The sequence below is a fragment of the Acanthaster planci genome, linkage group LG08 (genome assembly GCF_054643075.1).
Source record: "Acanthaster planci isolate LZ-2023a linkage group LG08, COTS_SCS, whole genome shotgun sequence".
Lineage (NCBI taxonomy): Eukaryota > Metazoa > Echinodermata > Asteroidea > Valvatida > Acanthasteridae > Acanthaster > Acanthaster planci.
In genome coordinates this window covers 12,690,388-12,714,272 of record NC_141784.1, presented here as the reverse complement: position 1 = coordinate 12,714,272, position 23,885 = coordinate 12,690,388, and the positions used below count along the sequence as shown (strand labels likewise).

Here is a 23,885-nt window from a genome sequence, read left to right as displayed (position 1 = left end):
TGAGACGTTTGTACGCATCAACCACAACTCATTTCCAAATTTAGTGACTCAGAGAGTGAAAGGTCTGACCATGCACACTGGCAGATCAAAAACTGTGCATTGCATTACAAATTGAAACAGAATAACCCCAAAACCCTGCCACTAAAAATGTAAAAAAGGGTGTTCTTGGGGGGAGCAATGTGAAATACACAATGCGCAATACAAATATATTTGTGCAGGAGTGTTTACAAGAGTGTTGTGCAAGATCATTACATGCTTCTCCTCTAACAGAAATATTGATAGAGGAATTTTGTCATGGAGTTCTCTTGAAAATTGAAGTGAGGCATTGAATTAAAATGTCTGCTTTTGGCAAAAACAATATCAAAGAGTGGGCAGGTATCGCTTGGATTTTGTTGATTTGGGTATTGATAAGTCTTCTTTTGTTTAGTATATTAGATTTAGTATATTACTAGCATGATACTTGCAGTAAGGTTAGGGTTGAAGCCATTTGAGTATACAAAAGGAAGGATGTTCAGATAGCTTCAAACCATTTGCTTCGACCTCAACACTGGCAGGAATTAATCTATTTTCCATCGTCTAATAACTTCATTGTATTTCAATTTTGGTTTGTTTTCGTACATTGTTCATGATGTTAATCTCATTCTTAAACATGTACATGTATGATTTGCAAACACAATTTTTGTGAGGAGGGTGGCATTTTCAAGATTATGGCTTTATTTTTGGCAAATCATTTATCAAGTGTCTCTGTAAAATATTTCATCAAGTTTATGTTAAAACAGTGCATTATTCTGCTTGCTTTCAAAAACGGAATCCAAGTGGTACATTCTTTGAATCGTAGTGAGCCTTTGGAAATGGTTTTTTTGTGTGCTCTGAACAGACAGACTTTTTCCGTAAGTAACTCCCAGTAAATTACAAAACATTGCTGTCAATTTAGCTCGTCCCTGGAACCCAACAAACCCTTAATCAGTGATAATAGATACACGTACTTGTATGTGTTATTTGCAAACTGGTGAGGAAATGGCTCTCACATCTGTCCCCTCATTATAAGACAGGAGAGGCTTGGTACTGGCCAACTGTCATTCGCAGGAAAAGGATGTTTCCCCGGGTACTCGTGCACTGATTATTCAGTGCAGACAGATGAGCAGTGACTACATGTCCCTCCGTTTCTCCTTTGTTGGTAGAGCTTACAGCACAGTCGTTACTGCATGCTTGACATATCAAGTGCAAAAGAAGTCCTGACAAGTCTGTCTCAAGTCATCTATCTCAAGTCACGCTCTGTTCAAATGAACATTGAAAAAATTGCTCCTTAATTTCTCCTTAATGTTCTTGCCCTGTTTGCTTGTAAACCAGACTTGTGATGGGACGTGTGATAGATTGTCAAGATAGCCTTTGAAGGACTTGACCGAGACACTAACCACATCGTATAGGACAAAAACCTAGTTCATAAAAATCCATGTCTTCCTTTTTGTTTTTGTTTTTACCAAGGTTTACTGAATCTGGATTGGAAACACACAAGCCACACCTCCAAAAGTATTCCATTTATTGTTGTGCTATGCTTGAATTAATAACTAACATTTATACAGCACCGCAACATTTAGTGTCTGTTATCACCTAAGCATGATATGTACTAACAACATTGTTTTGTCTGTCTTCTTTGAGCTATACACTGAACAGCGTGTATCATTTTCAGAAACAGAGGATTTCAGAGCTGCTCGTGAATGTTTAGCCCTTGGATGTTTCCATGATGTTGAGTCAGTGTTGTTTTTTACTAGTGATGAATTTTTTTTTATATTCAGTCACTATCCGCCCTGAGTTAAAATGCACCCTCACAAGCAAAGAAAAGATTTCCAACCTAGCCCATGAATGCACCCAGTGCACGTGGGAAGACTAAGTTACACATTTAAACAGAAATCGTTTCTTCTCGTTTAGTGTGTCCTCTGCAAAACATGCATAAAGCGATGCATACTCGTGGTGAGTCTCCGCCAGACAACTGCCATTTCTGTGTAAAATGTACCCTCTCTTGTTCCAGTTCAGGGCAGATAGAGACATGCATTGCATCAAGAGAAGATGTTGTACTCTGTGATGCCAGACATATCTTACATTGTTTTGTTCATACTTTTTATATTAAGTTCCACATCATTTGTCACATTCTTAACTGCAGTTTGCATTCACTTCTCTGCATGTCAGCTGAGGTAACTTTTCAATGTATACTGGTAATAGGCATGTTGATTTAACACGTTCAACCCTTGGTATGTTTCTGGTTCACTGGTTCATTACATAACTACAGCAACTCTTTTTGTCAGTCATCAAGATTTTATTGGAGGAATTTTGTTCCTGACTAAATATATCCTTGGTAAAACTGCTAAGCAATGTTTTATTATAGTCCAGCACATAATAATAGAGTTTGTACAAGTTTGTCCTGTAGCTAGTGTTTCCGACTGCTTCAGATTGTGTTTTGGTGGGAGTCAGTGTTAATTGAAGTCAGTTGATCAAACTTCAATGCACAGTTCAGTGTCCTGTTTGCTCTGAACTCTCTTTCACTTCCAATATTCCCATAGCATTGGCCATTGACCTTGTGCCAGTCAGCATTGTAGTGACTCCAAGTGACCTTTACCTGGCCGAGGAGAACCATTTTTGGCCACTGAGACAGACCAAGACGAAAGGGCAGGCCAAGATGGTGCAATTCACACTCAAGGACCATCACAAGATCACCGACGTTGGTGAAGTGGTGAGTACATTACCAGCTTTTGCAAGGAGAAGGTTGTTTTTTGTGGGGGGGAGGTTTGTTTTGTTGTGGTGATATTGTGTTTGCTGCTGTTTTGTTGTTTTTCAAGATATTTGTCACCATCTTGAAGATAAAGTTGAATTTGACTATTTGGACCTCACAAAAAGTTGTCTTTATGATTATGTAAACAAGCTCAGAGGCTTTAATTTCAATATTTCAGTGTAACAGTGACATGGCTATCGTGGCTGCTTGTAGGTACAAAATTAAATATTTTTCTACTCACAACATAGTTTTCATAATGCACTGTTTTCTTGCCTTCTCCAGGAGCTGTATGAAGATACTCCATCAGACATTTCCATTGTGTTTTTCCATGAAGTAAGTGATTTGCAGTGAATTATATTTGTTACAGCGACCCATCCAATAAGACTTCATGAGTGATGGTTTAATTTTATGTGTAAGAGTTGAATGGCTGTGTCCTCTTTTCCATTTGGCACCAGCCTTTTTGTTATCTCTTCCTTGTTTTCTCATTGTGTGATGTCTTAGAATGTGTCTTGTCTGATTTTGGAGCTTTTATCTGTTGAGAATCACTGATTGTTCCTCACCAACAAAGGTTGTTTCTTTCCCTCTGTGTTCAACTAAGAACATTTGTGAGTTCACGATGGCCACTTTGTGACCTTTCAGGTTGTATCATCAAAGGTCAACTGACATGAATCCCTAACAGTAATGTGCATTCAGAAGACACCTGCGACTTGTTTATTACTAGTGTTCATGACTTTTTTGCCTAGTCAGCAAACCTACATACTTGCCTCTTACCGTATTGGCATGAGTAGACATCACCCATAGTTATGCCCATCTCACAATGGACGTAAACATAACACCACACAAAAAATACTGTGTTCTGTTGATTTTACTATCTGAGTTTTAACATAAGAGCCCAATTTTTGGGCGCTGCTTACCATTAACCATAGCGCAAAAATTTGCTTAACATTAAGTGTATTTTGTGGTGAACATTTCATGGTCGCTGTGCTTAGCACAAAAATGGCGTGGGCGTTCAGAGGGGTTTCCATTGTTACGTCATTAGGTTAAGCAAATGTTTCCTCTGAAGTTAACATGCCTTTTGTTACTGCTTTTACTGCTTACGGTCTCCATGAAATATGCCGAGCCTCTATTAGCATAAAATCGTGTGCTTAGCAGCACCTTGAAATTGGGCCCAGGACGTACTAAGCATGTTATAACTCATGGCTTTATTTTTAGGATACTTCAGAGCAATCTTACTGGCACATTTCAACGGAGAACAGCACCTCCTTGCTTTGCCTCCTGAACGCTATTCAGACACCTTGGAAGGAGATGTTTGGTGTGGAGCTCAAGCAGACGGTTCACCCGGCGTTAACATTTGAGGTTGGTTAAATGAATAGTTTTTTATTTAGTTGAATAATTCATGAGTTTTCTATTCAGATGGTGAAACCCCAATGTGCTAATTGAAAACATTTTTGAGACAGGGTTGCACATTGGTGTATTGTCACACTCTTACACAACAGTGAATCACCAAAGAACAGGAAATTCAAGGCAGCAAAATGTGAAAAATTCCAGCATTAATTTGCATACATATCAGTCTAATATTGAGATTTTCTTCCCAGTTGTTATGCTGATGATTATGGAAATATTCATTCCCATGGAAACCGAAATGCCCTATAAAAAAACTTGAAAATGTGGTGAATTAAGACACAAATGGGCAAATTCAAGGGTTGTATGAACAAAATTGCATTGCTAGTGTTTGTTAGGCAGATATTCATATTGTTATTTTATTTTATGACACTGGCAGAATCCATAAAAAAGAATGACAGTAATAGAAATAGAAACATTCAAAAGAAACAGAGGCAAAATATACCAAAACACGATAGAAGTGAAAATCCAAGCCAGTGAGTGGGAAAGAGGAAAATGAGACCAGCGCCTATATGAGGTCATTCTACCTTGAGACCAACCACCAATGTATGTGTACTCAAGAAACGCTCCCCAATAAAGGAAAAGAGAGAGATAACACAGTTGGGATGAGATTCACTCTTAAACCGCTTTCATTCATTTTTACTCATCAAGGCTTTAACACGAACTTGAACTTTCAAGCACAAAGCATCCCAGGTTGGTTTCCTTATATTGTTCTGTTTTTGCAATTACATGTACCTGTTCATTGTACACATGTACAATATCCAACATTTCCCATGTGATGCGACATTACCATTTTCCATGGCCACAATAACCAATGTCAAGTAATCTCACATACTTACAAGCACAGAAATCATGCCCATGGGTTGTCGTTTTTATCAATGTACATTTAATTATGTATCAAATGCCATATTTTGATGTCACACAGGTTTATTAATTTTTTTTAATTCTCATACATTTAAGTACATCTACAAAGAACCCAGGCTGTACAATTCTGCATTAAGGTTGTGCCAAATAAATTACCGGAATCTGAATATTCAATTGAAGGGATATTCAATCAGTCAAATACTAAATAACTTAATTGATTTGGTGTTGCTCTGCATGTCATGTTGACAGGAATAAACATCGCCTGTCCATAAATAAATGTTGCTGAATAAATGTAATAACTTCAAAGGGAGTAACATTCCCCTCTTCCATGAATGCCTTAGCCCCCACCCAAACATGAACAGACCTGCCACCTAGTATGACTTGTCTACATATATTTCATATGGGAATTTGTTGAAAAGAAGACCGTACGTTTTCTTCCCCCTCCCCCCTAAAATATGGGTTTTGACTATTTTAACTCACCTGATAAAATCCTCATTCAAAGGCTGGAAGTATACATTGTATGGCTACGAGTGTAGACTACACTGCTCGACATCGTAATCTACTAAGCTAGAGCATCTGTGATTGGGACATGGGATGTAAACAGATGCATTGGGGACCAGGCATATTAACCAATTGAAATGTTGCATACAAAAGTGTTAGGCATTGTGATAGATGGCCATAAGTACCACACTGACCATGCATTGCTGTATGCAAATGATGATTTCATGATATAACGTTAGTTGGAGCATGAAACAGTACCCACTTGAAACGAATATTTAAATATGGCTTCAGCTGCCTAAGAAGATGAACGAAAACAATCGTACAAAAAAGAATACCGTCAGAAATTAAAAATCTTGCGGCCATCTCAAAAAGGAGAAAATCATGCATGATGTACTAGTGACTGAGAGCACATGCATGCAAAAGTTATACCCAACCACAGGTGTGTAATAAATTTTATTCAACGTCAGGCCATACAGATTCATAATTGTTCGGTCAAAAAGGTTTATCAGTACATGCCTGTTTTAAGCCATCATGTCAAGGCAAAATTTGCAAAAGCATTTACACAAGCTGTCTGTTTTTAGATTTACTAAAATTCTGTTTCATGAACTGAATTTTAATGCTTTGTCAGAAAATTTGCTTTTCATGGTGGTGGTTCTGGCTGTAAAAGGGATATTTTTCTTATGTGATTATTTGCATGTTTGAAGAAATGTATACCCAATCTGGAGCTGGTCAAACTGATTCCTATTTCACTTGAAAAGTTGGTACCATAATTACGCACCACCACGAAACCACCAAGCAATGAAGTCGGAGCATTGACACAACATTAAACCTTTGTCAAGCTTGACTGTGCTTAGCTTTGAAAAATTCATGTTCTTAATTAATGAATAATACAACTTTTTTGGATTTTCAGATCACAATTTTGTGATCCCAAAGGTTTTCATCTTCAGAAATTTTATCCAAGTTACACCAGTGTCCTTGTTGCTAACAAAAACCACCATGTTTGCCATCACCGGCATCCATTTTAATGTAACAATATGTTTTAACATTATTATTGTTATTGTTATTGCGAATCATCCTATAATCATTTTTCAGGTCCTCCGATACCAGACCGTAAATTTACAGTTGGAAATCAGACATCTGCTGACCACTTTTGGTAATTGTCTGATCAAAAGCAGCTGTAAATGGACAAATGTTTGAAGGAAATGTCAATGTCAAGGTCCCGAAGGCGGAACCCTGGGGATTATTTAACCCTTTTTTTTTTGTGCTCATAACATTGAAACTGTGAGAGTTGTTCTCATGAGGCCTTGGTAAAGCTAAATTGGTCGCACTGCTTGTACATTTTGTCTATCCACTTTTCTGGCCTAATTTCACACACTGTGGTACCACACACAGTTTTGGCATTGTTCTTTTTAAGCATTATTTTTTTATGATATTAAATGGCAATGTACATTGAGAAATTGTCCTAGTTTTACCTTGTGAAGTTTCATCAGTTCAATGTGTAGTTACATAATGCCAGTTTTTCACTGGAGCAGAACCTGCGACCTTGCAGACAGAATTCTATGGATAACATGTCCCCTTTGTCCAGTGTGCTCTAGCAGGGCCATGAATATCAAGCATAAATGCAGAGTGGGTTGGCTAGGCCATTGTATTTGTTACTCTTGAATGGCCACATTTACCTTGGTGTCTGAAACTCTTCAGGGGTATTGAAATTTTGGTCAATTTTCTGCCAGTTTAGGATATTAAGTCCTGGGTTTGAGGTGCATTTTGAAATGGCTTGAAGCCTTGGTGTTTTAGAAGGGCTTTGAAATTTTAATTCAGTATAGAAAGTCTAAGAAATTGGGGAATCTTTTTGGAAGCTTTGGATTTTAGGGTACTTATAGGGAAGTTCTTAAATTCAGGGACAGTCATACAGAACCTGGAGTCTTAAACATTATGACCGTTTTTGAAACTCCAGCAATTTGGGTCCTGTTTAGGAAAAGCTTGAAAGTTTTTGCCCCTTGAAGAAAATCCTGGAATAAATTGCTTCATCAGATAAATCCTAGATTTGGTTCACCTACATGTAGGGGCATTCTGGAATTTCCATGAAATGTTACTAGAGTGCAAGGAAAACTGCAAGAAATGATTGAGCTGAGTCAAAAGTACAGGTTGCAAAAATTTGCTTTTTGATGTCACATGCAGAACCTGAATTGGGGAAAGCATGAAATAAGTCTAACTGTGCATTAGAGAGAAGTGTCATTGCTGTTTGGTGTCATTGTAAGTTTTCACCTTACACCAATTTAATTCTATTATTAACATTTTGAAAAGAAAACTATGTCATTTACACCGACATAATAACTATGCTTAACATCAAATTATTCTGTGTTAACACAGCTGCACCTTTTAGGTTTAAGTAATGTGACATATCAATCATACACTAAGCTGGCAACGTTTGAACTTGTAGTCACTCAAACAACTGCATGTAGAGAAATGTATTCTCTTGATTTATAATTATGTTAATGAGAAACAGTATCAAAAACCCTAAGGACACTTGGTACATTTTGTAGATAATGTCTGCTCCAAGTGATAAAATGATGCATAACATATGAGGGTGCGTCATACAAATTTCAATTGAAATTGTGATGGGAAGATAGGTGTCACATGGAAATTGAGTGCTGGTATTTCTAACAGACAGTTCAAAACCTAACATGTTTTCTCACCGTGTAAAGCAGTACCCAGCCTTGTTTGAATTCTGAGTCATATTTCCCAAGAGGTAAAAGCGCATGGATCTCAATAGTCTGATACCAATAGCAGATTTTAAAAATTGATAAGCAGTTTGTGGCGCTGTACCAGCTGTACGTGGGGTATGGTGTTTAAAGGTTAACAGCCACTATGCGATAACTAGGTGATGGTAATGCATGCTCATTATGTTCAATTAGTACACAAAATCACAGACTTTAATCTCATTAATACAGAGCCTACCACTTACCTGTTCTGATTTTGTTGCAGTCAAATCAGGCTATTTACTCTTTACCTCATTTCCCCCCTCAAGTATAAAGGGAAAAAAGAAAGATTATTTCCTCTGTTAAATATATAAATTTTGTTTGTGTTTGTTTTCACCTTAATGATTCTTTTTTATATTAATGATTGATATAATATTAAACTATATGAAGAATTACACCCTCAATAGTTGATTGGAAAAAAATCTTTGAATCCAGTTCATTGCAAGTGATGCGTATCTGGACCCATGTCCACTTTTAATTTCGACTAATCAAAATTTCTTGACTTAAACAGCAAATCCTTAATTAGAAATGATATCAGTTGAAATTGATGTTGCTATAGGTTCAACTTACCACAAACAAGCAAGAGATATTTCCACAGGGGGTTTAGTGACATTGGAATATATTGGCAAGTGCTTTCACTTCATAATAAGATGATAATAATGCACTACATGTAAGTATTTTTTTCTGAGGTTAAATGGGTTGAGTTTTCGTGAGTTGTTCTGAATTTTCATGAACTACTTGTAAAAAAATCAAAAGTGACTAGTACAGCCATGGATGGTACCAGACTAGTTCAATGGCATGAATCCTGAAATATGACGAGGGTTGAATTATCGATTTTTCAGGCACTACATTATTTTTTCATGATTCATGAGATCCCTGTGAGGTACATGTAACGTTTGTAGCACAGGACCCAGATTATTTTCCTGTTTCATGGTTCAAGGACTTCATGTGTGGCCCAAATTTAAAGAGCTTTCCCTGTTTGCTTACAGTGAATTGAACAGGATGAATGGTGTTGCATCTCATTATGATATGTAGGAGAGACAAACTCCAAAGAAACACAAAGTGAAGCCTAGTAAATCAAGAAAAAAACACATGTATATAGAATTAATCCCAATCAGCTTTCTGCAACTCTGTCAGTTAATACAACAAAGACCAGAAGTAAAGTTTGTTAACATGATCAGGGATGGCCAAGTGCCATTGTCACATGTTGTATTTGGTTTGCCCTCTGAACCGTTGTTTTTTTTTGGGATTTGATACATTTTATATACTATAGTTCGTTTTTCACACCATTTAAAAACTTAGAAACAAATTTAGAAACAATGCAGTACATGAAGTATTTACAGTGTGTATTAATACATTTTCATGGAAATTGGTAGTTTTTCTTTTTTGTTTTGGTTTTGAAATTAACGTTTTTTATTTTGTGATTACAATTTAGGTTATCAAAGAAGGAGAACGTTTATTTGATCAACCTGCTCGTTTTGCGTAATTAGTGAGATTAATTCAACTACACTTTTATAGCCATCACTGCACACAATTAATCTGATAGTTAGAGGGATTAAGGTAAAGTGTGAACGAACGTATGGTGTTGGGTCTTGAGAACTGGTTGAAAATGCCCCTAATGGTTTGTAGTTTCATCTAGAAGTTGTATATTGCTTGCGCTGTAACCTAGAGGGCATTAAGTGAGGGGTTAGAGATATTTTAAGCCCTCTCAAATATTGTTGAAGGAGTTGGTTGTTCAAACAGGGTTTTTAAAAATTGTTATTTAGCCTAATAGGCTCATCTTGCAAACATGATTAGGGACCATTTATCCATTGGTAGCATGTTTAGAGGAGGCCCCTGCCTGGGAATACACCTCTTTGATCAGGTGGTGTGACTTGTCATAGTGTGCTTCAGTATTGTGTCACTGTAGTAATGGTATCTCCTTAGGTCAGTCTATATGTATCTCTATGGATATTTAGATCCACAGATTAACTTTGTCTTTGCAAATAGCTGATCCATTATCAGATTGGTGTTTTTCTAATTTCTTCTATTGTCAGTTTATTTCAAGTAAATTTGCTGCATCTGTGATCAGTAAAATCTGGCATGTTCTTTTTTTTCCTGTCAAGATGTTCCTATGCATTGATTTTGAAGGTTTACACCATTCAAAAAAATGTCAAGAAATACTGCCGCCTGATTTCCATATCCTATCGTGAATTGGCACCCATGGTGGTGAGACCCAGATTCATTGCGTACTCACCAGTGACTTAGCACAGAAATAAATTATCGCGGCCAAAGTGTTATTTGTTTAGATTAATAGTCACCTTGATACCGGTCCTCTTCTATTGGTTGTGTGACGCATTGAAAATGGGGGGTCAGCATTTTCGTGTACCACAGTCCCGGGTAAACATGGATACCATGATAAGGGTTTTTTCCCAGGCAGGGTGCTGTGCACGGATGGCAATCGAGTGATCATTTACCATTTTGTCTTTCATTTTCCCCTGTTTCTTATCATGTCAATGCACACTCAAACATTAAGTTTTCATCCATCAGTATTATAGTGCTCAATTTGTCTTTTTACACAAAATCCGCAGTTACGATACAAGTGAGATAGTTCACACAGAGAGCCAATTTTGATCGTCAAATTTCACTGCTGTTGTGTTCCCAGCTTGATCTTTTGTTGACTCGGCAAATGCATACACACACACTCTGTCTAGTGGCTACACTCACCTCAAAAGTATGTCATACAACAGATGGACAGTCAAATACGCATCAGCTATCATTTGGCAAATCAGCCAGTCGACATGTTCAATGGTTTAGAATTCTCAGGTGATAACAGGAAAAAAAAGATAACCTGTCCTTAACATGATAAATTTGAAGTTTTGGAGTGACGATATCCCAAACTGAACAAAAACCCAAACTAATAACTGACAAAGCCTAGTAATTGTCCATAAAAATTTATGATCTGATTTATTTTTTCTGTGTTCGTTGGTGCATTTTCTAATAGGTATATCTCTTGGGAGATAATTTTGTTTTTATCTTGGAAGTCCACAAAATATGATAAATATGCTTAACAGCTACTTAACAAAAATCAATTGAATGAATTTAAGGACCTGGAGAATACAAATCATCCCATTCTTAGGTAATGATAGTCTGCCCTTGTTTTAGGTGCTAAATTTATTTCCTCTGTGTGTTTGTTTACAGGATGATTTTTCAGACTGACCTCTGTGACTGCAGTGATGTTCAGTGAGTGCAATACAAAAGAGTGTTTGCTGGAGAGTTTGTCAGAAAGGCGTTCCATTGTTACAGGAGGGAAGTGGTGCTTTTCATTTGTAGCCATGCCTGTGCAGATTGCTCAAACAATCAAAAGCAGGTTTTGCAGTGTGGCAGAAAGAGAATGAGAATTGAGGATTCAACCTGCCTCCCATTCACTCTCAACTCCACCCACTCCCAAAATACATTAATATTTATTTGTATCAGCAATGTAGGCCACAGCTGTGTATAATTTATCCACCCTCCCCAACAAAAATATGCAAATTAGTGTGACAAACCCTGATTATTGGTGGCAAATCCAGCATTTGCAAGGGGGTGGGGTACCCAGCATTAACAGAAGGGACACACCAAATACAAGAGTGGGGCATGTTATATTATGATAATTTCTATCTTTTGATTTATAACATAATAAGTTGCGATCAAAAAATGAAAAGGCAGGAAGAGACAGTTATCTTGATGAAAACAAAACTTAAAATTGGGGGTAGGGTCCGTATCAGTGCCCCCGCCCCATCTGGGCCCAATTTTACAGAGCTACTTAATAGTTAGCAGAAAGTCATGCTAACTTTATCAGAAAATATGATGATCTTAACCACTATATCATGGCAGTGCTTGGTGTGTTTGTCCAAGTGGTTGCACATAGCAATTTCTATTGTTACATCACTAAGTTGAAGTAAATTTTTCTTCCAAGGTCAGCATGCCTTTGGCTTTGCTTACTGCTTACGGTCTCCCTGAAATACGTGGAGCCTTTGTTAGCTTGGAATTGTGTGCTAAGCAGAGCTGTGAAATTGGGCCCCGATCTTCTTGTTTCCATTGGATTTTAAATATGCCTCTCTTCATTGAAACACTTACCTATTATGAGGATGACACTGAACCTATCCTCTGATGTTTTCAGTATCTTGAAGGTTTACCTTGGGTCAGAAGAAATCTTGGTTGCTGCTGTTTGTGTGATAAGCCAAATATTTATGCCAATGGAAAGTTGTGATTTTGCACAAGTTTGCTGTATTGTTCGATTTGTGTATATGAGATGGAGTTATGGTGACTATCCTGTTGGGTACTTGCAAGCTTACTCAAATGGAAAAAGCAGAAACTGAACAAATATTGTACTTAATTACAAAGTTTATGTTTGGTTTCCGGTATGTGTCGAAGAAAAGTGAGGTGTGAGTTGGGCAGTTTTGTTTTTACTTTGCGAACAATTTTCATCAATTTGTATAGTGTTGACCTTGAGATTCAATGCAGTGATGAAGCAAGCCCTTATATAGGTTTCATTATCTTTCTTGACGGATGTCTTTATGTTTTGTCCCTTAATTTTTCCTTCCAAAGCTTTTTCTTCACAGGAAACCTTTAGACTTTTTGATAAAGCGCAATTTAAAGCTTTTGGGAAAGGAAATCTGAGATTTCAAATATAGAATGTAAACACACACGTATTTCAAGTATTAAGTCATTGAAGGAAATCTATACATTGTAACTTAATATCAAGTGAAGCAAAAAGTTTAAGAAAATGCACTGTTGCAGTGGATAAATTTGAAAGAAAAAGTAACAAACAAAAGCACTCATTTTTTCCATTCGTGGAGTGTAGTTTATGAGAAAAAATTTGTAAAATAAAAGGAGGCTGTTGAATGAAAGGTTTACAATATTTTTGGTGCTAAAGTGGAACACATGTTTAAATATGAATTCCCTGTACATTTCTCTGAATTATCAAGACTAGTTTACTTTTGTTTGGCTTCAGACATTTGGTCAAAATATTTGGACAAATTGTACATGCGTATGCGGAAAGTTAGCCTTTGGCATGTTAGACCAAGCAACTGGCAATATCCAATAATACAAAAGCAATATTCTCTCCGTGAAGAAAGCTTCTCTGTGGGAATATCAATTGTGAGAAGACGAATTCAAGATAAAAGCACAAGATGGCTCGACGGTATGATTGTTTTATGCTTTCAATACTCGGTCCAGCTTTGGGAATTTAGAAGATAACGTGCAATATACATACCACTTTGATTTTTGCTTACAGTGGCGGATATTTTCATTGTGCAGCTTGGTGAAGATTTTTTTTCATGTTTATCAAATGATGATTTCGAAATTATACCCCATGAAAATTTTAGTGAAAAACCAAAAGATCCGTAGTTGTTAAATTTCTTCCAAAGATTTAAAAAACTTGTTTTTTCCTTGGTAGCAGGAAGAGGAAACAAAAAAGTTCATTATCAGCAAAAACATGCATACAATTTATTTCATTTTAGTATAGACAATGCAGTTTTGCGCAAGGTGCGGGATTCGCTGGATTAAAAGAAACTATGTTTTAACGTTCTTTTTGTCACATGGATATATCAGATCAAAAGAATATTGGTACATTAACTTGAAAATCATTCTTGACCTATCCACGTGAAATTTGGTAAAATGTGTTTTCCTTTGACATTCTTAATAGATAAATCAAACTTAAAATTAAATTCAGTAAATACTATCGGTAAGTCACAAAAAACTTTACATGCCTCGGAGATGTAGTCAAATAAAATGGATTTATAGTACTGTTTGGAAAATAAAAGTGTCAATTTGGTTGTTTACGATACTTCAGGTTGCCTGGTCAACCCTCATAATTGGCTGTTTTCTGTCTTGTGCAGTCTTACAGACAATTCTTTGTTTGGGGTTACGGCTTTGTTTAAAGATGTCGGTGTTGGAGGATGGAAAAATTAAGTTTTTAGTCGAGGCCAGACATTGTTCTGTCTGAAAGGAGCATTTTTTGGAGAAACATACTTTTTAGTGATACTGTAAACGGTACATTTCTTGCCATCCCACTTGCCCTCAACACTGTCACTGTAGTACCAAATTACTAGGTTCGGCAAAATCTATTTCGTTTTGTTAATGGTTGGTTGACTTTTGCTCCTTTAACTACGGATAACCCTGACCCAAGGAGGAAGGACCTTGTGTGGACCTGACTTGGATCACATAAGGTTCACACAGCCTTGTATAGGGGACCTGTTTTGTCCTCGGGTATACACACACGAACGGCAAGGTTGGCACACATTCGTCAATACTAATGGTGATTTGGTGTTAAATTGATGCGTACGTAAAAAGTAATAAAATAATTGACGGCAGTCGTAGATAGTGCATACCCAAGAGATGCAATAATACCTCTGACTTAAGTTTGGGATGGTTTGGGGAAATCGTATACAAAGTATATTGTACTCTCATCCTGAAATAAACCCTTGGTCAACTGATATTCGTTGATCATGCTGTCACCACGGGAAATATCATTAGTGTCAGTTCTCGCTGAACCCAAATTCGTTTCCTTGAATTTTTCGTGCGTTTTCACGTTTAGATAAGCAAATCAAACGGTCTTGAACCGATTGTGTTTCGCCGCATCAGCGATGCTTCATCAATTTAGAAGAATTTGATTTCAAATTGCCCGAGCGTGTGTTTTTCTGTTTTTTCGTTGTTGTGTTGTACATTGCTGGCGTAAAATTGAGACGTAGAATTTTGTACATTAGTTTGTGAATTTTAGATTACTGTTGCCATAACCTTCTAGGCATGAATTCTAGATACATGTATACATATTTCCCCGTAAGGAGCCCTAACTTTATGAGCTGTTTTAAATCGCCAACATCAAGACAAAGGAGGCCTAATTATGTCTCTACTGAAAAAAGTGAGATATTAAACGTCGTCGTTTTGCATTTTTACAGAGTTTTGATACTCTTCTTTTCCAAAGAACTGCACATTTAGGCCGCCATTTAGCCGCGGAACCTGCTTGCGTGTTTATTTAAACATGGAGCTTTATTTGGTGACAATGTACCTGCAGTCGACGATTGTATTCAATCGTTATATAAACTGCAATGGGTCACAGAGTTTTTCAAGCCTGCTAATCCATCTATTGTCTCTTGATGTACGCGTGTTGAGGAACCGCCGTCCTGCAGCGACTTCAACCGGTGCATTCGTATCAGCTTACGGTTGTATTGCCTCCTTCGACTCGCTCAGAAACCCTGACCTACTTAAGAGCAGCTGCGTAAGAAATCGCATGAAGCGGTGATAATGCATAATAGTTGGCAGACAGAGGTACATGTACTAGTTTCAGGCAGTTTGACCTTTTTGATTATTAGATAAAGTTATGATTGCATAACTGGAGACGAATCCACTCACATATGGCCCCCTTGAATGGCGTTAATCATCGTGTTGGGTTTTATATGGAGCGACTGTCACAATGCTTATCGCCATTAAAGGCGGCCACTGCAAATAACCAGTGATGGCGTTACCATGGTCACCAGAATTGTCTGTAGGCACATATCAGATGGTTGGTCGAGCAATGGCTGTCAGTTTCATCGATTTAACCAGTCTAGTTTGCTTTGAATACATTGGATAATTCCTTCTTCATTCGGGCAAAAAGAACAACGAAGAATCAAAATCCATCACACAAAAGTAGTTCAATCCCGGCAGTCATCACCTTTCATCACCGTCTGAAAGTGTAAAAAAAAAATGAAAACGGGGCAGACACAAGTTGAAGTGTTTGAAACCCAAAATACTTTATTCTGGTATTTTAAAATCCAGAAACGGCTTTGTAAAGTTTCAGTTCCATATTGTTTGGCACTTTCTAGCACCATTCCCGTCACCATGTTGCTAGTATCAACCTGCAATCGAAACCATTCAATTGCATCTGTGTGATTTCCCCCGCCTGAGTCCCGACTATTTTCTCACTCTCTCGGGTGTAACGTGACCAGGAAAGCCTGCGTCGGCATCAAAATAATAGACTGAAAGCACTAACACAAGACGAGTTACTCCTTTGACCCTGGGAAACGTGTGCATGCAGTTCCCATGAAAAAATTGTATTAACAAATCGCGCTTGCGCACTCAGGATTTTCACCGTTTTTCTGAGGGACCTCTTTAACTACGCATGCGCGGGTGTTCGTTCATACACATCTATCACACAACAACGTCGGTATATTCACTGCCTCGTACCGGGCTTGCGTCTGGAGTGAACCATTGTTGTGTGTTGATACGGCCTTCGCTCGGGTGCTGTATGAGCCAGCTTTTTTCTTTTTCTCAAAAGCACCCGACAATATGATATACATTGTTAATAATACAAATAAGCTGCACAATACACAGGTTGGCCGGCTAGCTGGAGTCTGTACTTTGATTCAAAGCACTCAATGCAGTAGTATCGCTCCACGTACACTATTATGCAGGATGAGACAAGTTCACCTGTGCTGGTGTTTGTCGTATCAGCTGGTGATGACCTAAAACGGTCTGTTCGATAATCATTCAGCAAACATTGAGCCGTGGCCGCCATAACCCCATCATCCACGCATTTGAACTTGATGGTTGTTGTAATGTACATCAAGATCTTCACTGTAAAATGACAGATGACCCCTCGAAATGGCCGATTTGCTTCTGGCTTTATGACGATGTTCAGGTATTTTAGCCAATTGCGATTGAGGGCAAGAGCACAATAACTGTATTTTTCACACGCTCAGCTCTCATTCGCATCATTGTGCGTGTAGTCACGGTCATTGATGAGGTATCAGCGTCGCAGACAACGCCATCACAACATGGACGCCGCAATGGAACCACCGTACATGCTTGGATCGGATTGATGTCACAAGCCGGGGAATGTGCATGATGGATCAGGAATGTCCATGAGGGACCTGCAACGTGGAGAATTTCTTCACTGATACACTCCAGGAATATTATTCATGAGTAGAGCAGTTACTGTGTGCGATTTTGAATGTGACAATATTGGCATTTCGACAGATTTTTCAAGCCCTGTGGGGGAAAAATACTCGCAGTATATGATTATGCCAAGAGGACGTGCACTGCCTGTTTGGTGTCCCCAAGATGTGCCTTTGAAGGGCTAAACAAAATCTATCTGCATTGATTATGCTTTAGTAACCGCTTTCGTCTGCGTTACCTTGGCAACAGATTTTCAGGAAGTAGGCATATTTTTCAAGCAATTCGGCTAGCTGACAAATATACCTTCTGGGATGTACATGTACAACGGGATCTTTGAGATTGAGATGCAGCGATAATTAAACGATTTGACTAGACCGATAAAACGTTCGCCAGATCTTTCTCTTGACAAGGTTACCGATTCCAAGATGCCTCTAAAACTCAAACTTTCAGGAGGGGACGGGAAAAGAACAAAGGCCTCGCAGCAAAATTCCCCGGTAAAGAGTTCCTCGAATCACTCCACGGATCGCCAGTACCCGCCCCCGAAATCGCAGCGACACCATTCGGCCAATGTGGAGTCAGTCTCCGAGACTCCGTCCGACGAGGAGTACTCGCCTGTCTTTGACAGGGGCAACAACAATGATATCTCGTCCTTGGGCAGTCCCCAGTCCGCCCCAGAGAACTGGGCTACCCCGCCGTTTGAGCAGAAGCGCCGGCCCAAGTCAGTCAGCGAGCCTGTACAGCCGGAAGATGTGAGCGTCCGGAGCAAAGAATCCAGACCGGGAAGGAACCGGGCCTTCAGCGTCTCCAGGTCGGGCAAGTTTAAGGAGACGAAGAGGCGCACCAGCTTGCTTGAAATCCAGGATAGGTTCGACAAGGCGTCGAAAGGAGCTAGTGGGGGTGGAGGTTTAGGTTCAACCGGTGTGCAAGATAAATCGTGAAAGCAGTTTTATATGTTTTCTGTTACACGAGAATTTCGTCTTTATTGTGTGCCTTTACCAAACAGAATTAACCTAATTTTCGTGTCGGTCCACTGTGACTGTTGCGACTGTACATGTAGCAGGTCGACGCATAAATTGGCACGGGAGACTTAACAAGCCCTATACTTAATCTTGTTTTCTACTGATCCGGATGAATCAATTTCTATTATCTTCTTTCACCGTATGTATGGGGTAAGAGAACCAAAAAAAAAACTTTTCAGAGCCTGAAGATTTTTTAGTCCTTCGACAAACTTCGATGGAAATCGGGACCAAGATTCGTTGGAAATCAATGTCTCTCAGCCCTGCAGAATGTGGCGGACCTAGGATCGAAATTGTTACAACCATGATTTCATGGCTTATACTTCTTCAATGGACTTGTAGACGAAGTGAGTTACATTTCAGTCCTTGAGTGTAATGACATTGCGTAATTAATTTTGCATATTACACCAAGAAAATATGATGATGGTGATAGCAATGCAACCAGAATAACATGGCAATGTTACGAATGAACCTAGCTTGATATTTGTCATTGTTAATATAATTTTGCAATGTTAAAGGCCTTGCCGTTGTAATGTGTTGGTTAGGATTTATATTTGTACACAAGTTTCTTTTCCTTAATACAGCCTAGCTTCAATTTCGCAGAAAGATCCGATATAACTCTTGAATGTATAGAAATGCAAACACTTTGTTGATGCAAACTGCAAAATCAAAATAGAATAATATTTTGTTATTCATGTTTAAGATTTTTGCCGAACAGAAAGTGTCGATATTAATGCAATTGCTGTTTGGAGGTTCCACTTCCAAAATAAACTGACAGTAAATGAAAACGCAGAAGTTAAAAAGTGAAGATATGCTCAAAATTGCAAATAATTACTTGAAGTAAACAAAATGTTTATGTCGGATTAATTCTCTTCTAACAACTTATTGCTTGAAACGGGATAGATTTTACTATATTAAGACACCATTTTCAGAAAAGTTTATTGATGCGTTGTCACAGACTGTTAGTATATGCAATTCCAATTGCCAAATGTGCATTTCTGGTTAGTTCTTTGGATGAGTGGCTTACCAGTGGGAACAGCAGTAGGGGCAATCCTCAGAAGCGATGGTCATTTATTAGGCCCGCTGCCAGCGATTGACCTTGGACAGGCTTCAGAACACATTTACGTTATATTTGTTAACATTTTGTCAAACCTTACTTCGTTTTGAAAACTAACCGTTATATCGTCCCCTGTTGCACTTCGAAGAAAAATTGCTACTTAAGATGGCGGGGTTCATGGCTGAAGGTCAGTTTCTCTGTATGGCCGTCATCTGCAGGGTTAGGAAGGGACACAGCATAACAACCTCCCTAAGCAAACCATACAAAAGCTGGAGGCAAAACGCACCCCGAACATTTTCTGAAATATCTTTGCAGTGCATTTTTTCACACCTCGAGCTCGGAGGATGTTCCGGTCATTTTGACATTGGTTTTGCGAAAATCAGACACATGGTTCTCGCGCATTGCGATTTTTTTCCGAGACAGGTTCATCCCAAAATCCATACCTCTTACGTACTCGACGCACCCAGGCCGACACTTTTGAGGTCATGAACTTAAAATAGCCACAGCATCAAGACCCTTTGTCATATTGAATTTAAATTTCACTTTTGAGTGTCTCTATGTGCATGCTAAGTTTCAAAACAATTGGGGTGGTGTCTGCCTCAGTTTGAAAATGTTTTTTTTAAGGTTCTTTGAGGGTTGAGAGAACTTTTTGTTGATATATCGTATAAAACTATTGTTTATCAGTTTCTAACTGTTGGAGAATATAGTTACAATAACTTCAAATATGCACCCTGCACGAAGGTGGGGGGGGTCATAAGCGCCAAAACCAGTGCGTAAATATTATGTAAAAATCCTTCAGATAGTTTTCATTTTATTTCTCTCATAATGAATACCTACCAGGAGCATCTTTTTTGTGCATCATTAAGGATCATTATAACACTTGCTTACTGTGACTTGAAAACTATGCCGAAAAGGGGTTTTCTGGAAAGTTACAGTAAATGGAATGCACATGCGTACATGTATAATGCAATGCGCACATGTCGGCCTTAACTTCTTGCATGGACGGTCTTAGAGTCCGGCTTGGGGTGAAAGGCCTAGTAAAATGTACCGGTCAGAGTTTTAAATAAGCCTTTTCCGAGTTAAATTTGAATAAAACCCGGTACACACTAAAGACACTGTTGCTTTACCTCGTGGTTAGGGGCAAGGTTTGCTTAGTTCAGTACGAGGCCGGCGCCTTGCAACAATGCACTGTTTTCAATGGTCCATTCCAGAGATGGTAGTTGCTGTGCAAAAGCTTGCCCTGAACGCCTGAATGTACATAGCAACAGTGTCTTTAGTTTGGGGAATTCAAATTGTTACATTTATGTGTAATCAGATAACTCAGTGTACTATATTTCAATCAAATTTAAGTCGTAAAAGGCTTATTGACAGCTTTTTTTATAAGGCCTGCTCTGAAACATTTTTTTTCACGAAAACTATTCTTCTGGCACCAAGAAGGTTCACAGATAGCGAATCTGATAATATAGTGGAAATGGTTATAATTTAAATCTAAACCTTCGGCAATGAATCTGGAGTGCCATCACGCTCTTCAGTGGATCTTGACACTGTTTAATTCATATTATGTGTCGATCTCTAACAACTTACAAGAGTTATCATTGAATGAATGGGAAGACTGCATGACTTCCACATGTTTGACTAGGCCTAAGTGACAATCCAGAGCGGCGTGTATGTGCCTTTTTCATGAAGGACATCAGAAGTTGATATCATCCTCACTATTTTGTCAAATGTCTAATTTTCTCGCCCTTTCTTATTTTTCTTTTCTTTTTAATATTATTTTAGAATTAATATCCACTTTGAGCATCAGTATCGGGCTTTGCACGGCGTTTTTGTATTCACCCCTTGACAGTCCGATATCAGAGAGAGTAGCACCATAAAGGGGGGGGGGGAAAGCACAATAAAACTTGTAGTTCTCTGCTACTGAAGCTGAATACAAAACTTGTGTTGAACGAAACATTGCGTGGGTCAAATTGTTGCAAAGCAGAATTTTCACGGGTCATTTCCTACACCTCCTATCCAGCCATGATTTTGTTGTTCGCTTCTTTATCTCACCTCATAAGCTGCACTACCACCAGGTCTGTATTAATTCGTGTTTTCTGGTAAAAAAAAAAAAGAATGAACGAAACGGACTTACACATCGGATAAAATTGAAACGCCTTTGATGTGAGTCATGGAATGTATCGTGTGACTCAACTTTGAAAAATGTCGTCCATTCATGTGCATTTCCCTAGCTTCCACGGATTAATTTTTTTTCAAACAACACCATAATGTTTACATTTTGTAGGACCAGTACAGTCGAACCTCGTTAATAAGTAAAGATTCTGCTTATAACAAGAACATTTTGAAGTCCTAATCCTTTGTTTTTTTAATTGTTTGAATTTCCCATGATACAAGGTTCCTGTTATAATAGGGTAATTTTCCAGGTCCGAAGGACCTCTTATTAACGACATTCGACTGTACTATATAGTAAATGCTTGGCATTGTTGGAAACATGGTTGGAAACATTTCAAAATTTATCATGTCTGTTTTATAAGGTGAATTATCTGTTGAAAATCCATTGTTGGGAAGGGGAAATACGTCCTTCAGAATGACACAATTATTTTCTCTATAGGCCTACTGTATGTTTTCCTAATTGGTGTTGCAGTTTTCACCCTTTATGGTGACTTTAATGGCGTTGTCAGGGTGACCTCTCCATTAGCTGATCCCATGCAGCCCTGTTTCTAAGCGCGGCAATCCGTTGCGGGAGGAAAAGGCCTAACTGTCATCCCGTCTAGCCATAGGGAAATCAACAACCAGGCGACCTTGGATTCAGGATAGGCCTATCCGGCCAGAGAGGTGAACACGGGCTGGCACAACTGACGAAATATACCGTCGCTTTGGACTTTCTTGGTACTGCGCGTATTGGCCGTAACTTTTCAATATTTCCACATGCGTATGAAAACTCTTTTCTATAAGTACCAAACTAAGCCAATTTTCATTGGACCCCCAGGTGCCGAAAATAGTTACATGCATTATAGCTGCAAAGCAGTCTACCATGCAAAATATCATGCAATATTTATTTCTTCGACTGATTCTCGGAATTTTGGGGGCAACCACAGGAAAGATTACTGGTTTAAACGTATGATGTGATGATTATGTTCTGTTATCTCGTTCGTGTTGTTTCTATTTGTGTCTAGGGCGTTAGGCCATGCCCGAGTTAGTCTTGGCTGCGGCTTGACATTGAACACGACACTATGACACGTGCGTAAATTCTGGGCGGAGGGTTAGGGGTATATATTCCCCATGTTTTGAGGTGGAGGCTGGGCTAACGGATCAGTCCCACCACTTCTTTGTGATGAGCAAAAAATCGAAGCGGATTGTGAAGACTTTTCAGGATTTCCCAACGACTGAAATGTTTGCAATATCACTAAAAGGGAAAGCCATTTTTAAAAGCCATAAAATACCATTCTGATGCAAGATTCTGCATGAATTTGATAGACATTACATATGTACATCTTTATCATGAACATCGCCCCCTATAAAAATATATGGTGTGCCCCTCTTCAGATTTCTATATCCAGGCAAGTCACCCTCCTTCTCTCTCTACGCTACTGTACTATGGGAAATTGGTACAGCCATTACCATAGACATAGTCTTGTGCGTAATTTCAAGCCACAGCAGCTTCTCGGACTCGAATCCAATTCCAGTGTTAGTGATCCCTTTCGGTAGAAATAGTACTGATAGGGGCCTAGAGAGGTTGGTGATCACCCGTACCACCCCGTCATTGCATGCATTTTAATTGTGTCGACCGAAGCCCATGTGATAGTGTCTATTTGAATCCCGGGAACGTTATCTTGGTTAGCAGGTATAACAACAAAGAAATATTTGAGCTCAGTGAGGCTCTTCATCCGAGTAATTTGACTCTCAGAGGTTTAGTTGTCATGGATTTTTTTAAACAAAGATGATGGGTCAATGTCAGTGGCAGTATAGGCAGAGTGGACTCTGGGGGCAACCGAAGACTCCCACAGGGGCAACTGGTGCTTCAGTCATTGTAGCCTATGGCAGATCAAGGGAAGGGGGACTGATTTCACGGGCCGGGGGGACACTTTTACCGGGGGACAGATTTACCGTCTACACTGGAGGCAGATAGGTCTACAAGAAATGGCACTAGAACACATTTTGACCATCTAGCCAGTAGGCCTATAGTAGACTTATATGATTTCCAACAGGTGTTGATGGAACATGGCCTGTATATTGAAATTGCCTAGAACATCTGATGTGAATAATCCATGTACCTGTACAGCTAACGAGCAGAGAAGGCCGGGTAGACGATACTTAATAGTTTTATTTGGGGGGGGGGTTAGATTGTTGGATTGAGAAAATACTATCGCAATGAAACAGCACAGTAAAAGGATTAAAGTTCAGTCATTATTTTCTATAAAATTTTATTTTATTAAATGTAAGTTTCATGCAGGATTAAATGACATTTTCCAAAACACCCATAAAAATTTCCAGAGTAGGGAACACAACATTAATTCTTTAGTGGTTAAAAAGGATAAGCATTTTGAGGAATGTCATTTCAAGGTGGGTAGAATTTGGTTCACTATTTCCTAGGCGGAATGGGACTCAAAATAAGCCGAAGTTGT

The 23,885-nt window shown here is 38.7% G+C and overlaps 1 protein-coding gene across 10 annotated transcripts in view; it reads left to right on the top strand.

The window, feature by feature from the left end:
- Positions 1–14,101, top strand: part of stk11ip (serine/threonine kinase 11 interacting protein) — a 34,282-nt gene extending 20,181 nt beyond the window's left edge. For 7 of the 10 annotated variants that reach the window (XM_087139875.1, XM_022231356.2, XM_022231355.2 and 4 more), the window contains 5 exons: positions 1,486–1,530; positions 2,559–2,728; positions 3,050–3,100; positions 3,980–4,123; positions 11,473–14,101. In XM_087139875.1, the coding sequence (XP_086996001.1) occupies positions 1,486–1,530; positions 2,559–2,728; positions 3,050–3,100; positions 3,980–4,123; positions 11,473–11,490 (428 nt within the window). In that variant the 3' untranslated portion in view covers positions 11,491–14,101. Of the gene's footprint in view, positions 1–1,485; positions 1,531–2,558; positions 2,729–3,049; positions 3,101–3,979; positions 4,124–4,819; positions 4,862–11,472 lie in introns of those variants that run through there. The other 3 variants (XM_087139873.1, XM_022231359.2, XM_087139876.1) reach the window with 3 other exon arrangements.
- The last annotated feature ends 9,784 nt before the right edge of the window (positions 14,102–23,885 follow it).